At 45.0% G+C, this 17,832-nt stretch overlaps 1 protein-coding gene across 1 annotated transcript in view; it reads left to right on the plus strand.

Moving 5' to 3' along the window:
* LOC139559006 (hippocalcin-like protein 1) overlaps positions 1-17,832 on the plus strand; it is a 93,789-nt gene that overhangs the window by 50,560 nt on the left and 25,397 nt on the right. The window contains exon 2 of the mRNA XM_071374598.1: positions 17,324-17,494. Coding sequence (XP_071230699.1) covers positions 17,399-17,494 — 96 coding nt within the window. The 5' untranslated portion in view covers positions 17,324-17,398. The remainder of the gene's footprint in view (positions 1-17,323; positions 17,495-17,832) is intronic.

Consider the following 17,832-nt stretch of genomic DNA (forward strand, 5'->3'; position numbering starts at 1 on the left):
ATAGTTCATTGTTTAGCTAGCTAGCTAGCTACATGTCTTAACAAGAGACCCCAATATGCAAATAATAATTTCTTGTGTGTTCATAAATTCAGTCTTGCTTTCTACTCCGATTTCAGAGCACTCTCGTCTGAGTGTGCCAGAGTGCAGAATAACTGATGAATTTACGAACGCTCAACACCCGTTGAATATGGCCGGTGTTAGTAAACGTTGGCAAAAAAGTGCAATTAAATTGTTGCCTGCAGCACAGTTACACTCACCAACTCTTTTGATAACATGAAAACAGCCTAACCAGCTCTGCTAGGGCAAGTCAAATGGTCAGAGTGAGGTGTTCTCTCATTTGTGTCTGGAAGTAGCTAGCAAGCTAGTCAACGTTAGCCAGTTAGCTTGGGTGCTTGACTGCTGTTGTTAGGTCAGAACGCTCAAATCAACCTTTAAAGGGATGGGTGGGGCTAAAGCTTAAGAGGGCGTGAACGATGCTGAATGGGTCAAAGACAAAGAAGAGCTCTCCAGTAGTTTTACCAAAACATTCAAAGGCGATTTTCTCAAAAGTGGAGTTACAAGTTGATCAACTTTCAAAGCAGAATTACTTTCCCATTGTTCCTCAACTGTAGTGTATGATACCATTTTGTAGCTCTGAGTCTCTACTTTTATCCAATGTAAAAAATAAAAAATAAAATTCAAATGTTGCTACTTAAGACCGAATCGAGGCGGTCAGTCACTGATATAACACCAGAGAAAGAACCATTTTTTATCCCAACTTCTGATCTCACACTGACAGTCAGATGTCCTTACATGCACCCTTACATGCACCCTTACATGCACCCTTACATGCACCCTTACATGCACCCTTACATGCATCATTACATGCATCCTTACATGAACCCTTACATGCACCCTTACATGCATCCTTACATGAACCCTTACATGCACCCTTACATGAACCCTTACATGCACCCTTACATGCACCCTTACATGCATCCTGACATGCACCCTTACATGCACCCTTTCATGCACCCTTACATGCACCCTTACATGCTTCCTTACATGAACCCTTACATGCACCCTTACATGCACCCTTACATGCACCCTTACATGCTTCCTTACATGAACCCTTACATGCACCCTTACATGCACCCTTACATGCTTCCTTACATGAACCCTTACATGCACCCTTACATGCATCCTTACATGCACCCTTACATGCATCCTTACATGCACCCTTACATGCTTCCTTACATGAACCCTTACATGCACCCTTACATGCATCCTTACATGCACCCTTACATGCACCCTTACATGAACCCTTACATGTACCCTTACATGCACCCTTACATGAACCCTTACATGTACCCTTACATGCACCCTTACATGCATCCTTACATGCACCCTTACATGCACCCTTACATGCATCCTTACATGAACCCTTACATGCACCCTTACATGCATCCTTACATGCACCCTTACATGCACCCTTACATGCACCCTTACATGTACCCTTACATGCACCCTTACATGCACCCTTACATGCATCCTGACATGCATCCTTACATGAACCCTTACATGTACCCTTACATGCACCCTTACATGCATCCTTACATGCACCCTTACATGCACCCTTACATGCATCCTTACATGCATCCTTACATGCATCCTTACATGAACCCTTACATGCACCCTTACATGCATCCTTACATGAACCCTTACATGCATCCTTACATGCACCCTTACATGAACCCTTACATGCACCCTTACATGCATCCTTACATGTACCCTTACATGCACCCTTACATGAACCCTTACATGCATCCTTACATGCACCCTTACATGAACCCTTACATGTACCCTTACATGCACCCTTACATGCATCCTTACATGAACCCTTACATGCACCCTTACATGCATCCTTACATGCACCCTTACATGCACCCTTACATGCACCCTTACATGCACCCTTACATGAACCCTTACATGAACCCTTACATGCATCCTTACATGCATCCTTACATGAACCCTTACATGCACCCTTACATGCATCCTTACATGCATCCTTACATGCACCCTTACATGAACCCTTACATGCATCCTTACATGCACCCTTACATGCACCCTTACATGCACCCTTACATGCACCCTTACATGCACCCTTACATGCATCCTTACATGCATCCTTACATGAACCCTTACATGCATCCTTACATGCACCCTTACATGCACCCTTACATGCACCCTTACATGCACCCTTACATGCACCCTTACATGCACCGTTACATGCATCCTTACATGCACCCTTACATGCACCCTTACATGCACCCTTACATGAACCCTTACATGCATCCTTACATGCATCCTTACATGCACCCTTACATGCACCCTTACATGCACCCTTACATGCACCCTTACATGCACCCTTACATGCATCCTTACATGCATCCTTACATGAACCCTTACATGCATCCTTACATGCACCCTTACATGCACCCTTACATGCACCCTTACATGCACCCTTACATGCACCCTTACATGCACCCTTACATGCATCCTTACATGAACCCTTACATGAACCCTTACATGCATCCTTACATGCATCCTTACATGAACCCTTACATGCACCCTTACATGCATCCTTACATGCATCCTTACATGCACCCTTACATGAACCCTTACATGCACCCTTACATGCACCCTTACATGCACCCTTACATGCACCCTTACATGCTTCCTTACATGCATCCTAGGTGGTCCCCTGTTCCCTTTATGGTTTGGACATGGCCTATAAGGGACATAACTGCTCTCTTTAACAGGGTCTATTGAGAGAACTAAGGCTTAGGGTTTTACAACCCATGACGAGAGAGACAGAGAGAGATAAAGTGTAAATGATTGTGCCAATAAAGCTTATTAAATTGAATGGAATTGAATTGAGAGAGAGATGGAGCAAGATGACGGAGGGTGAAAGAGAGACAGAGAGATGGAAGAAGACTGATAGAGAAAAGGGAAAGACAGATGAAAGTTGTGAGTAACTCTGTGTCTCAGGTGGCGTCGCATAAAGGACAGGAAATAAAGGGATGAAAGGTGTGAGTAACCTTGTGTCTCCATCCTATTCCCCGTCTCTCTGTCTCCCTCCTATCCCCGTCTCTGTCTCCTTCCTATCCCCGTCTCTCTGTCTCCATCCTATCCCCGTCTCTCTGTCTCCATCCTATCCCCGTCTCTCCGTCTCCCCGTCTCTCTGTCTCCCTCCTATCCCCCGTCTCTCCGTCTCCCCGCCTCTCTGTCTCCCTCCTATCCCCCGTCTCTCTGTCTCCCTCCTATCCCCGTCTCTCTGTCTCCCCGTCTCTCTGTATCCATCCTATCCCCGTCTCTCTGTCTCCTTCCTATCCCCCGTCTCTCTGTCTCCATCCTATCCCCGTCTCTCTGTATCCCTTCCTATCCCCCGTCTCTCTGTCTCCCTCCTATCCCCATCTCTCTGTCTCTCTGTCTCCATCCTATCCCCCGTCTTTCTGTCTCCTTCCTATCCCCCGTCTCTCTGTCTCCCTTCCTACCCCCTGTCTCTCTGTCTCCATCCTATCCCCGTCTCTCTGTCTCCCCGTCTCTCTGTCTCCCTCCTATCCCCCGTCTCTCTGTCTCCTTCCTATCCCCCGTCTCTCTGTCTCCTTCCTATCCCCCGTCTCTCTGTCTCCATCCTATCCCCGTCTCTCTGTCTCCCTCCTATCCCCCGTCTCTCCGTCTCCCCGCCTCTCTGTCTCCCTCCTATCCCCCGTCTCTCTGTCTCCTTCCTATCCCCGTCTCTCTGTCTCCCCGTCTCTCTGTATCCATCCTATCCCCGTCTCTCTGTCTCCTTCCTATCCCCCGTCTCTCTGTCTCCATCCTATCCCCGTCTCTCTGTATCCCTTCCTATCCCCCGTCTCTCTGTCTCCCTCCTATCCCCATCTCTCTGTCTCTCTGTCTCCATCCTATCCCCCGTCTTTCTGTCTCCTTCCTATCCCCCGTCTCTCTGTCTCCATCCTATCCCCGTCTCTCTGTCTCCCCGTCTCTCTGTCTCCCTTCCTACCCCCCGTCTCTCTGTCTCCATCCTATCCCCCGTCTCTCTATCTCCATCTTATCCCCGTCTCTCTGTCTCCTCGTCTGTCTGTCTCCCTCCTATCCCCCGTCTCTCTGTCTCCATCCTATCCCCGTCTCTCTGTCTCCCCGTCTCTCTGTCTCCCTTCCTACCCCCCGTCTCTCTGTCTCCTTCCTATCCCCCGTCTCTCTGTCTCCATCCTATCCCCGTCTCTCTGTCTCCCTCCTATCCCCCGTCACTCTGTCTCCATCCTATCCCTGTCTCTCTGTCTCCTTCCTATCCCCCGTCTCTCTGTCTTCTTCCTATCCCCCGTCTCTCTGTATCCATCATATCCCCGTCTCTCTGTCTCCCTCCTACCCCCCGTCTCTCTGTCTCCTTCCTATCCCCCGTCTCTCTGTCTCCTTCCTATCCCCCGTCGCTCTGTCTCCATCCTATCCCCGTCTCTCTGTCTCCTCGTCTCTCTGTCTCCCTTCCTATCCCCCGTCTCTCTGTCTCCATCCTATCCCCGTCTCTCTGTCTCCCCGTCTCTCTGTCTCCCTTCCTACCCCCCGTCTCTCTGTCTCCATCCTATCCCCCGTCTCTCTGTCTCCATCTTATCCCCGTCTCTCTGTCTCCCTCCTATCCCCCGTCTCTCTGTCTCCCTCCTATCCCCCGTCACTCTGTCTCCATCATATCCCCCGTCTCTCTGTCTCCATCCTATCCCCGTCTCTCTGTCTCCTCGTCTGTCTGTCTCCCTCCTATCCCCCGTCTCTCTGTCTCCCTCTATCCCCCGTCTCTCTGTTTCCATCCTATCCCTCTCTCTAGCCTAATGACAAAGTGAAGTGGCATAACGTGAGATGAAATCGTTCCTTCCAACCAGTCTGTCCTTCTATGCGTCTCTATCGTCTCTTCTATCACTCTCTAATGATGCAGCAGGGAGTCTTGTAGTTTTCATGATACTCTGTAATGCTGTGAGGGAAAGAGCTGACTGACAGTGGATTTGATGCAGCGTTGGTCTCTATCAATTCTGTCTGTCTGTCTGTCTGTCTGTCTGTCTGTCTGTCTGTCTGTCTGTCTGTCTGTCTCTCTATCAATTCTCTCTGTCTCTCTGTCTCTCTGTCTCTCTGTGTCTCTGTGTCTCTGTGTCTCTGTGTCTCTCTCTCTCTCTCTCTCTCTCTCTCTCTCTCTCTCTCTCTCTCTCTCTCTCTCTCTCTCTCTCTCTCTCTCTCTCTCTCTCTCTCTCTCTCTCTCTCTCTCTCTCTCTCTCTCTCTCTCTCTCTCTCTCTCTCAATTCAAAGGTCTTTATTGGCATGGGAAACATATGTTAACGTTGCCAAACCAAGTGAAGTAGATAATAAACACAAGTGAAATAAACGATACAAATAAACAGAAAACATTACACTCATAAAACTTCCAAAAGAATAAAGACATTTAAAATGTCATATTATATGCAATTAGTTAAAGTACAAAAGGGAAAATAAATAAACATAAATATGGGTTGTATTTACAATGGTGTTTGTTCTTCACTGGTTGACCTTTTCTTGTGGCAACAGGTCACAAATCTTGCTGCTGTGACGGCACACTGTGGAATTTCACCCAGTAGATATGGGAGTTTAACAAAAGTGGGTTTGTTTTCGAAAATCTTTGTGGGTCTGTGTGATCTGAGGGAAATATGTCTCTCTAATATGGTCATACATTGGGCAGGAGGTTAGGAAGTGCAGCTCAGTTTCCAACTCATTTTGTGGGCAGTGTGCACATAGCCTGTCTTCTCTTGAGAGCAGTGTCTGCCTATGGCGGCCTTTCTCAATAGCAAGGCTATGCTCACTGAGTCTGTACATAGTCAAAGCTTTCCTTAAATTTTGGTCAGTCACAGTGGTCAGGTATTCTGCCACTGTTCTCTCTGTTTAGGCTCAAATAGCATTCTAGTTTGCTCAGTTTTTTTGGTAATTACTTGACACATTGGAAATAATTTTCATTTTGTTTTCTCATGATTTGTTTGGCTCTAATTGTGCTGTTGTCCTGGTGCTCTGTGGGTGTGTTTGTGAACAGAGCCCCAGGACCAGCTTGCTTAGGGGGACTCTTCTCCGGGTTCATCTCTCTGTAGGTGATGGCTTTGTTATGGAAGGTTTGGGAATAGCTTCCTTTTAGGTGGTTGTAGAATTTAACGTCTCTTTTCTGGATTTTCATAATTAGTGGGTATCGGCCTAATTCTGCTCTGCATACATTATTTGGTGTTTTACGTTGTACACTGAGGATATTTTTGTAGAAGTCTACATGCAGGGTCTCAATTTGGTGTTTGTCCCATTTTGTGAATTCTTGGTTGGTGAGCGGACCCCAGACCTCACAACCATAAAGGGCAATGGGTTCTATAACTGATTCAAGTATTTTTTGCCAGATCCTATCAAATCAAACTATATTGGTCACATACACATGGTTAGCACATGTTAATGTGAGTGTAGCGAAATGCTTGTGCTTCTAGTTCCGACAATGCAGTAATATCTAACAAGTAATCTAACAAATTCACAACTACCTTATACACACAAATGTGAAGGGATGAATAAGAATATGTACATATAAATATATGAAAGTGGCGTTATTTAAAGTGACTAGTGATACCTTTTATTACCGTGGCCAGAGATTTTAGTCTGTATGTTGGCAGCAACCTCTCTGTGCTAGTGATGGCTGTTCAACAGTCTGATGGCCTTGAGATAGAAGCTGTTTTTCAGGCTCTCAGTCCCAGCTTTGATGAACCTGTACTGACCTCGCCTTCTCGATGATAGCGGGGTGAACAGGCAGTGGCTCGGGTGTTTGTTGTCCTTGATGATCTTTTTGGCCTTCCTGTGACATCGGGTGCTGTAGGTGTCCTGGAGGGCAGGTAGTTTGCCCCCGGTGATGCATTGTGCAGACCGCACTACCCTCTGGAGAGCCTTACCGTTGAGGGCAGTGCAGTTGCCGTAACAGGCGGTGATACAGCCCGACAGGATGCTCTCGATTGTGCATTTGTAAAAGTATGTGAGTTTTTTAGGTGACAAGCCAAATATATTCAGTCTCCTGAGGTTGAAGAGGCGCTGCTGCGCCTTCTTCACCACGCTGTCTGTGTGGACCATTTCAGTTTGTCCGTGTTGTGTACACCGAGGAACTTAAAACTTTCCACCTTCTCCACTAATGTCCCGTCGATGTGGATAGGGGGGTGCTCCCTCTGCTGTTTCCTGAAGTCCCCGATCATCTCCTTTGTTTTGTTGACATTGAGTGTGAGGTTATTTTCATGACACCACACTCCGAGTGCCCTCACCTCCTCCCTGTAGGCTGTCTCGTCGCTGTTGGTAATCAAGCCTACCACTGTTGTGTCGTCTGCAAACTTGATGATTGAGTTGGAAGCGTGCATGGCCACGCAGTCGTGGGTGAACAGGGAGTACAGAAGAGGGCTGAGAACGCACCCTTGTGGGGCCCCAGTGTTGAGGATCAGTGGGTTGCAGATGTTGTTTCCTACCTGGGGGCGGCCCGTCAGAAAGTCCAGGACCCAGTTGCACAAGGCGGGTCGAGACCCAGGGTCTCGAGCTTAATGACGAGTTTGGAGGAACTATGGTGTTAAATGCTGAGCTGTAGTCAATGGACAGCATTCTTAGATATGTATTCCTCTTCTCCACATGGGATAGGGCAGTGTGCAGTGTGATGGCGATTGCATTGTCAGTGGACCTATTGGGGCGGTATGCAAATATAAGTGGGTCTAGAGTATCAGGTAGGTTGGAGGTGATATGATCCTTGACTAGCTCCATGGGTACACTTCAACGATGACAGACAAAATGAGAAAAAAAAATCCAGAAAATCACATTATAGGATTGTTAATGAATTTATTTGCAAATTATGGTGGAAAATAAGTATTTGGTCACCTACAAACAAACAAGATTTCTGGCTCTCACAGACCTGTAACTTCTTCTTTAAGAGGCTCCTCTGTCCTCCACTCGTTACCTGTATTAATGGCACCTGTTTGAACTTGTTATCAGTATAAAAGACACCTGTCCACAACCTCAAACAGTCACACTCCAAACTCCACTATGGCCAAGACCAAATAGCTGTCAAAGGACACCAGAAACAAAATTGTAGACCTGCACCAGGCTGGGAAGACTGAATCTGCAATAGGTAAGCAGCTTGGTTTGAAGAAATCAACTGTGGGAGCAATTATTAGGAAATGGAAGACATACAAGACCACTGATAACTCCCTCGATCTGGGGCTCCACGCAAGATCTCACCCTGTGGGGTCAAAATGATCACAAGAACGGTGAGCAAAAATCCCAGAACCACACGGGGGACCTAGTGAATGACCTGCAGAGTGCTGGGACCAAAGTAACAAAGCCTACCATCAGTAACACACTACGCCGCCAGGGACTCAAATCCTGCAGTGCCAGACGTGTCCCCCTGCTTAAGCCAGTACATGTCCAGGCCCGTCTGAAGTTTGCTAGAGAGCATTTGGATGATCCAGAAGAAGATTGGGAGAATGTCATATGGTCAGATGAAACCAAAATAGAACTTTTTGGTAAAAACTCAACTCGTCGTGTTTGGAGGACAAAGAATGCTGAGTTGCATCCAAAGAACACCATACCTACTGTGAAGCATGGGGGTGGAAACATCATGCTTTGGGGCTGTTTTTCTGCAAAGGGACCAGGACGACTGATCCGTGTAAAGGAAAGAATGAATGGGGCCATGTATCGTGAGATTTTGAGTGAAAACCTCCTTCCATCAGCAAGGGCATTGAAGATGAAACGTGGCTAGGTCTTTCAGCATGACAATGATCCCAAACACACCGCCCGGGCAACGAAGGAGTGGCTTCGTAAGAAGCATTTCAAGGTCCTGGAGTGGCCTAGCCAGTCTCCAGATCTCAACTCCATAGAAAATCTTTGGAGGGAGTTAAAAGTCCGTGTTGCCCAGCAACAGCCCCAAAACATCACTGCTCTAGAGGAGATCTGCATGGAGGAATGGGCCAAAATACCAGCAACAGTGTGTGAAAACGTTGTGAAGACTTACAGAAAACGTTTGACCTCTGTCATTGCCAACAAAGGGTATATAACAAAGTATTGAGATAAACTTTTGTTATTGACCAAATACTTATTTTCCACCATAATTTGCAAATAAATTCATAAAAAATCCTACAATGTGATTTTCTGGATTTTTTTTCTCATTTTGTCTGTCATAGTTGAAGTGTACCTATGATGGAAATTACAGGCCTCTCTCATCTTTTTAAGTGGGAGAACTTGCACAATTGGTGGCTGACTAAATACTTTTTTGCCCCACTGTACAGTGTGGCAAACAAGTATTTGATACACTGACGATTTTGCAGGTTTTCCTACTTACAAAGCATGTAGAGGTCTGTAATTTTTATCATAGGTACACTTCAACTGTGAGAGACGGAATCTAAAAAAAATCAAAAAAATCCCATTGTATGATTTTTAAGTAATTCATTTGCATTTTATTGCATGACATAAGTAATTTGATACATCAGAAAAGCAGAACTTAATATTTGGTACAGAAACCTTTGTTTGCAATTACAGAGATCATATGTTTCCTGTAGTTCTTGACCAGGTTTGCACACACTGCAGCAGGGATTTTGGCCCACTCCTCCATACAGACCTCCAGATCCTTCAGGTTTCGGGGCTGTCGCTGGGCAATACGGACTTTCAGCTCCCTCCAAAGATTTTCTATTGGGTTCAGGTCTGGAGACTGGCTAGGCCACTCCAGGACCAGGACAATTAGGCTGTGCAGGGTGAATACGTGGTCTGTCGTATGGAAATTTGGTAAAAAGCCAATTTGACATTTGCTCAGTACATTGTTTTCACTGAGGAAATGTACGAGTCTGCTGTTAATGATAATGCAGATGATTTTGCCAATGTTGCTGTTGACGCATATCCCACCGTAGTTATTGGGGTCAAATTTCTCTCCACTTTTGTGGATTGGGGTGATCAGTTCTTGGTTCCAAATATTGTGGAATATGCCAGAGATGAGGATGATGTAAAAGAGTTTTATTATAGCCAATTGGAACTTGTGGTCTGTATATTTTATCATTTCATTGAGGATACCATCAACACCACAGGCCTTTTTGGGTTGGAGGTTTGTATTTTGTCCTGTTGATCATTAATTGTAATTGTAGAATCCAGTGGGTTCTGGTAGTCTTTAATAGTTGATTCTAAGATGTGTATTTGATCATGTACATGTGTTTGCTGTTTGTTCTGTGTTGTAGAGCCTGAACGATTGGAGAAGTGGTTTATCCTCACATCTCTGTTTTGGATAGATAACTCTTCGTGTTGTTGTTTGTTTAGTGTTTTCCAATTTTCCCAGAAGTGGTTGGATGGATTCTTCAATTACATTGAGCTGATTTCTGATTTAGTGAAGGCGTAGACTCAGGTTTTCTATGTTTCTATGTTTTTGGTTGGACAGGTTTCTCAATTTCTTTCTTAGGTTTTTGCAATTTTCATCAAACCATTTGTCATTGATGTTCATTTTCTTTTGCTGTGTTCTGATAGGGGTGTCACTAGGCTGACTGTGAACGCTCTGAGAGACTCTGGGTTGAGGTCAGTGATAAAGTAGTCTACAGTACTACTGCCAAGAGATCAGCTACAGGTGTACCTACCATAGGAGTCCCCTCGTAGCCTACCATTGACTATGTACATTCCCAGCATGCAACAGAGCTGCAGGAGTTGTGACCCGTTTTTATTGGTTATGTTGTTATAGTTGTGTCTAGGGGGGCATATGGGGGAGGGAATGCTGTCACCTCCAGGTAGGTGTTTGTCCCCCTGTGTGCTGAGGGTGTCAGGTTTTGGCATTTAGGTCGCCACAGAATTGTACATGTCCCTGGGCTCTCTCTCTCTCTCTCTCGATCTATCTATCTACCAGGCCTAAACCCTGGTCTTTGACCTAAGTCCATAGTTCCAGCTCCAAATACAAACCATAAATATTCAGTTTGGCAAAATTTCCTCCAAGATGTCACCAAGTGTTCCATGACAATAACAAATCTCTTTTAGGATTCTTAGAATGATATTAAAGCCTTTGGTATCAACATGACATGCAGGCAAGTAGTTTTCACTAAACCCACGTTTTGGATAGCCTGGTTCCACCCCTTGGAGTCTAGTTCCTAATTGCATTGGAGGTTTTAGGCTGGGTATCTGTAAAAGCACTTTGTGACAACTGCTGATGTAAAGAAATGGGATTCATTAAATAAATCTGATTTGATTTGGTTAAGAGATGTGTTGGTTCTATGATGATTCTGTGATGGTTGATTTATATACTTATGTAATGCTCATTGCGATGCTTTGGCTGTGAAAGCATTTGTGATTTATCAACTGAAAGAAAAATGTCAAAATGTCATTTCAACACATCACTTTGGATTTGATTATGCAAAGGAAAAACCTGGGATGAATATTATGGATGATCAAGTCATTATTCAACAGTCCATTCCTCCCCACACACACCACTTTGAATCCTGGAGATACGCACACTTGCACTCATACACACACACATACACACACAAACACACATAAAAATCACACACACACACACACAGTGTTTCTTTTTGTGACTGGGCGTTGCTTGCTTGCCGACACAAAGAAGGCAGGGTTATTAATTACTGCAGGTACTGATTTTCTCCAGTGTGTGTGTGTGTGTGTGTGTGTGTGTGTGTGTGTGTGTGTGTGTGTGTGTGTGTGTGTGTGTGTGTGTGTGTGTGTGTGTGTGTGTGTGTGTGTGTGTGTGTGTGTGTGTGTGTGTGTGTGTTCTCCAAACACTCCCCTGTGGCTCTGAAGGGCCTCTCTCTCCCTCTCTCTCTCTCTCTCTCTCTCGCTCTGAAGGGCCTCTCTCTCTCTCTCTCTGAAGGACCTCTCTCTCTCTGAAGGGCCCCTCTCTCTCTCTCGCTGAAGGGCCTCTTTCTCGCTTTCTCGCTGAAGGGCCTTTACTTCTCTCTCTCAAGGGCTTCTCTCAAGGTCCTTTCTCTCTCTCAAGGGCCTCTCTCAAGGGCCCCTCTCTCTCCGAAGGACCTCTCAATCAAGGGCCTCTCTCTCAAGTGCCTCTCTCTCTCTCTCTCTCTCTCTCTCTCTCTCTCTCTCTCTCTCTCTCTCTCTCTCTCTCTCTCTCTCTCTCTCTCTCTCTCTCTCTCTCTCTCTCTCTCTCTCTCTCTCTCTCTCTGAAGTGGGAAGTTTACATACACTTATGTTGGAGTCATTAAAACTCGTTTTTCAACCACTCCACACATTTCTTGTTAACAAACTATAGTTTTGGCAAGTCGGTTAGGACATCTACTTTGTGTATGACACAAGTCACTTTTTCAACAATTGTTTATGGACAGATTATTTCACTTATAATTCACTGTATCACAATTCCAGTGGGTCAGAAGTTTACATTCAGTAAGTTGACTGTGACTTAAACCAGCCTGGAAAAGTCCAGAAAATGATGTCATGGCTTTAGAAGCTTATGATACGCTAATTGACATCATTTGAGTCAATTGGAGGTGTACCTGTGGATGTATTTCAAGGCCTACCTTCAAACTCAGTGCCTCTTTACTTGACATCATGGGAAAATCAAAAGAAATCAGCCAAGACCTCAGAAAAAAAATTGTAGACCTCCACAAGTCTGGTTCATCCTTTGGAGCAATGTCCAAACGCCTGAAGGTACCACGTTCATCTGTACAAACAATAGTACGCAAGTATAAACACCATGGGACCGCGCAGCCGTCATACCGCTCAGGAAGGAAACGGGTTCTGTCTCCTAGAGATGAACGTACTTTGGTGCGAAAAGTGCAAATCAATCCCAGAACAACAGCGAAGGACCTTGTGAAGATGCTGGAAACAGGTACAAAAGTATCTATATCCACAGTAAAACGAGTCCTATATCGACATAACCTGAAAGGCCGCTCAGCAAGGAAGAAGCCACTGCTCCAAAACCGCCATAAAAAAGACAGACTACAGTTTGCAACTGCACATGGGGCCAAAGATTGTGGAAGGCTACCCGAAACGTTTGACCCAAGTTGAACAATTTAAATGCAATGCTACCAAATACTAATTGAGTGTATGTAAACTTCTGACCCACTGGGAATGTGATGAAAGAAATACAATCTGAAATAAATCATTTTCTCAACTATTATTGTTTACTAGGATTAAATGTCAGTAATTGTTAAAAACTGAGTTTAAATATATTTGGCTAAAATGTATGTAAACCTCCGACTTGAACCATGTGTGTGCATATATAGTCTGTTTAAATAGTGTGTATATATACTGTATATATATATTTTATTCCTGGCCTTCCTGTATCTCTGACCACCATCCAGTTTTGATTTCTATTTGCCGTATATTTTTCCACTGTGATGTTTCACAAGTTCTGAACATTTCTATTCTCATAGATTATACATATTGTAAATTAAAGATTCATATTTTTGCTAAGAGCATTATACTATTATTTCAATTGACTGACTTTTTAAATCACCCAGCAGGGCTATTTGCAGAGTTAGCTCCAGGTAAATATTGCGATTCTTCAGCCATTCCTGGACCTGTGACCAAAAACAAGCTACATATGGACAGTACCAAAACAAGCTACATATGGACAGTACCAAAACAAGCTACATATAGACAGTACCAAAACAAGCTACATATGGACAGTACCAAAACAAGTTACATATGGACAGTACCAAAACAAATGATCTAATGATTCTGTCTCCTCGCAGAAAAATCTGCAGAGCTGGGATGGTTGTATCCCCCATATAAATAAAATTCCATCGGTTGCAAGAATTTTGTATAATAATTCAAATTGAACATTTTTGAATCCGGCGTCGTTTTTGCGTGTCAATTCAAAAACCATGGGCCATGGAAATCGGTACATCGAAAAATCTCTTCCCAACTATTTTGCAATTTAAATGGCACAGCTATACATTTTTGGGTGCTTAAAACCTCTACAGGATCGGGTGTCCCTTCAATGGGACGGTTGAGCTAACTTAGGCTAATGCGATTAGCATGAGGTTGTAAGTAACAAGAACATTTCCCAGGACATAGACATATCTGATATTGGCAGAAAGCTTAAATTCTTGTTAATCTAACTGCACTGTCCAATTTACAGTAGCTATTACAGTGGAATAATACCATGCTATTGTTTGAGGAGAGTGCATAATTATGAAATCGAAAAATTACTAATAAACTAATGAGGCACATTTAGGCAGTCTTGATACAATATTTTGAACAGAAATGCAAAGTCTAAAACTTTGCACATGACTATGGAACTACAAAATAGATGGAGATGATCGTGGACTACAGGAAAAGGAGGATCGAGCACGCCCCTATTCTCATCGACGGGGCTGTAGTGGAGCAGGTTGAGAACTTCAAGTTCCTTGGGGTCCACACCAACAAATTAACATGGTCCAAACACACCAAGACAGTCATGAAGAGGACACGACAAAGGCATATTCCCCCTCAGGAGACTAAAACGATTTGGCATGGGTCCTGAGATCCTCAAAAGGTTCTACAGCTGCAACATCGAGAGCATCCTGACAGATTGCATCATTGCCTGGTATGGCAATTGCTCTGCCTCTGACCGCAAGGCACTACAGAGGGTAGTGCGTATGGCCCAGTACATCACTGGGGCAAAGCTGCCTGCCATCCAGGACCTCTATACCAGGCAGTGTCAGAGGAAGGCCCTAAAAATTGTCTAAGACCCCAGCCACTCCAGTCATAGACTGTTCTCTCTACTACCCATAAGACTCCTGAACAGGTAACCAAACGGTTACCTGGACTATTTGCATTGTGAGCCCCCCCCCAACCCCTCTTTTACACTGCTGCTACTCTCTGTTTATCATATATGCATAGTCACTTTAACTATACATTCATGTACATACTACCTCAATTGGCCCGACCAACCAGTGCTCCCGCACATTGGCTAACCGGGCTATCTGCATTGTGTCCCTCCTCCTCCTCCTCTCTCTCCTCCCCTCTCTGCTCCTCCCCTCTCTGCTCCTCCCCTCTCTGCTCCTCCCCTCTCTGCTCCTCTCCTCTCTGCTCCTCTCCTCTCTGCTCCTCTCCTCTCTGCTCCTCCCCTCTCTGCTCCTCCCCTCTCTGCTCCTCTCCTCTATACTCCTCTATGCTCCTCTCCTCTATACTCCTCTATGCTCCTCTCCTCTCTGCTCCTCTCCTCTCTGATCCTCTCCCCTCTGCTCCTCTCCTCTCTGCTCCTCTCCTCTCTGCTCCTCTCCTCTCTGCTCCTCCCCTCTCTGCTCCTCCCCTCTCTGATCCTCTCCCCTCTCTGATCCTCTCCTCTCTGCTCCTCTCCTCTCTGCTCCTCTCCTCTCTACTCCCCTATGCTCCTCTCCTCTCTGCTCCTCTCCTCTCTGCTCCTCTCCTCTCTGCTCCTCTCCTCTCTGCTCCTCCCCTCTCTGCTCCTCTCCTCTCTGCTCCTCTCCTCTCTGCTCCTCTCCTCTCTGCTCCTCCCCTCTCTGCTCCTCTCCTCTCTGCTCCTCTCCTCTCTGCTCCTCCCCTCTCTGCTCCTCCCCTCTCTGCTCCTCTCCTCTCTGCTCCTCCCCTCTCTGCTCCTCTCCTCTCTGCTCCTCTCCTCTTTGCTCCTCCCCTCTCTGCTGACTCATATTAAACTCTCAGTAGGTTACATATGAACTCAGTCTGTCTCATTGACGTCATAGTAAAGGCTCAAGGGACCTTCAGGATTATCGAACGGTTGTGAATTGTATTACGCCTGTAATGGGTGACAAAATGGTTATAAGCGAAATAGGAGAGAACAGGACTGTTGCATATGAGGTAAAACATTGCTAAACGGAAATGCGTTACACAGTTGTAATACCACTACATTTTGCTGTAAAACCCTGCAAAAAATTTGGCTACAAAGTTGTAATCCTAGGCTCAAAGTGTATGATTTTTTATCTGACTGACTTTTGATGTAATGGAAGTGTCACACCCTGGCCTTAGTTATCTTTGTTTTCTTTGTTATTTTAGTTAGGTCAGGGTGTGACATGGGGGATGTTTGTGTGTTTTTGTCTAGTCTAGGGTGTTTGTATTGTATAGGGGTTTTTGTAGAGTTCATGGGGTTGTGTTCAGTGTAGGTGTTTATGTAAGTCTATGTTTGCCTAGATTGGTTCTCAATTAGAGACAGCTGTCTATCGTTGTCTCTGATTGGGAGCCATATTTTAGGCAGCCATAGTCATTAGGTATGTTGTGGGTGATTGTCTATGTGTAAGTTGCCAGTGTTCTGCACTTATTGTCGTATTATAGCTTCACGGTCGTTTGTTGTTTTGTTTAGTTTGTTTTAGTGTTCTTCGTCTTCCTTAAATAAATACATAATGTATTTATTGGTCCTCTCTTTCACCCGAAGACGATCGTGACAGGAAGACTACATACAGGGCCTTCAGAAAGTATTCACACCCCTTGACTTATTCCACATTTTGTTGTGTTACAGACTGAATTCAAAATGGATTAAATATTTATTTTTTCCCCCACCCATCTACACACAATACCCCGTATTGACAAAGTGAAATCCTCATTTTTAGAAATGTTTGCAAAGTTATTGAAAATGAAATACAGAAATATCTCATTTACGTAAGTATTCACACCCCATGAGTCTCAATACATGTTAGAATCCCCTTTGGTAGCGATTACAGCTGTGAGTCTTTCTGGGTAAGTCTGTAAGAGCTGTGAGTCTTTCTGGGTAAGTCTGTAAGAGCTGTGAGTCTTTCTGGGTAAGTCTGTAAGAGCTGTGAGTCTTTCTGGGTAAGTCTGTAAGAGCTTTGAGTCTTTCTGGGTAAGTCTGTAAGAGCTGTGAGTCTTTCTGGGTAAGTCTGTAAGAGCTGTGAGTCTTTCTGGGTAAGTCTGTAAGAGCTGTGAGTATTTCTGGGTAAGTCTGTAAGAGCTTTACACACCTGGATTGTACAAAATGTACACGTCATTATTTTTTTATTTCTTCAAGCTGTGGTTGTTGATGATTGCTGATTGCTGGACAGCCATTTTCAAGTCTTGCCATAGCTTTTTAAGGCATTTTAAATGTAGGACGTAACACAACAAAATGTGGAAAACATCAAGAGGTGTGAGTACTTTCTGAAAACCACTGAAGGGATGATCTGTGATTGGACAGCAGACCCCTGTTGTCATGGTTACAGCCCATAGACACTTCTGTCATTTATTATTTGGTTTCAGATTGCTTCCTGATTTAATTGGGTCGCTGACCTTTTCTCTCTAGTCTTTCTGTCCTCTGTTATTGGTTACTCGCTCTCTTTCTCTTCTCTGTGATTGGTCACTCACACTCTCTCTTCTCTGTGATTGGCAGGTTGTGACCAGGGGCCTGGTAGGTGTTGTTGCCACTGAGACCGAGTGTGTGTCGCCACGGTGTTGCATCGTTGCCATGGGGAAACAGAACAGCAAGCTACGGCCAGAGATGCTTCAGGACCTGAGAGAGAACACGGAGTTCTCCGACCACGAACTACAGGAGTGGTACAAGGTCAGTACACAGTACACACGTACACACACACACACACACACACACACACACACACACACACACACACACACACACACACACACACACACACACACACACACACACACACACACACACACACACACAGATAAGATGGTGCTATACTGGATTTTCTCTAAATGTATCCGCTATCATTTCATACAAACGACAAGAAGGTTTGAACATCAGATAGGCAGCTACTTACCTCCGGCTTCAAGTTCGCCCTGGACGCTTTCTGGAATTCCCAACTCAATGTTCGAGCTACCAAAGAGGGACAGCTAACGTTACAGAGGCAAGATGGGGGGGGGGGGGTTCCTGGT

Source organism: Salvelinus alpinus, chromosome 29 (assembly GCF_045679555.1).
Source record: "Salvelinus alpinus chromosome 29, SLU_Salpinus.1, whole genome shotgun sequence".
Classification (NCBI taxonomy): domain Eukaryota; kingdom Metazoa; phylum Chordata; class Actinopteri; order Salmoniformes; family Salmonidae; genus Salvelinus; species Salvelinus alpinus.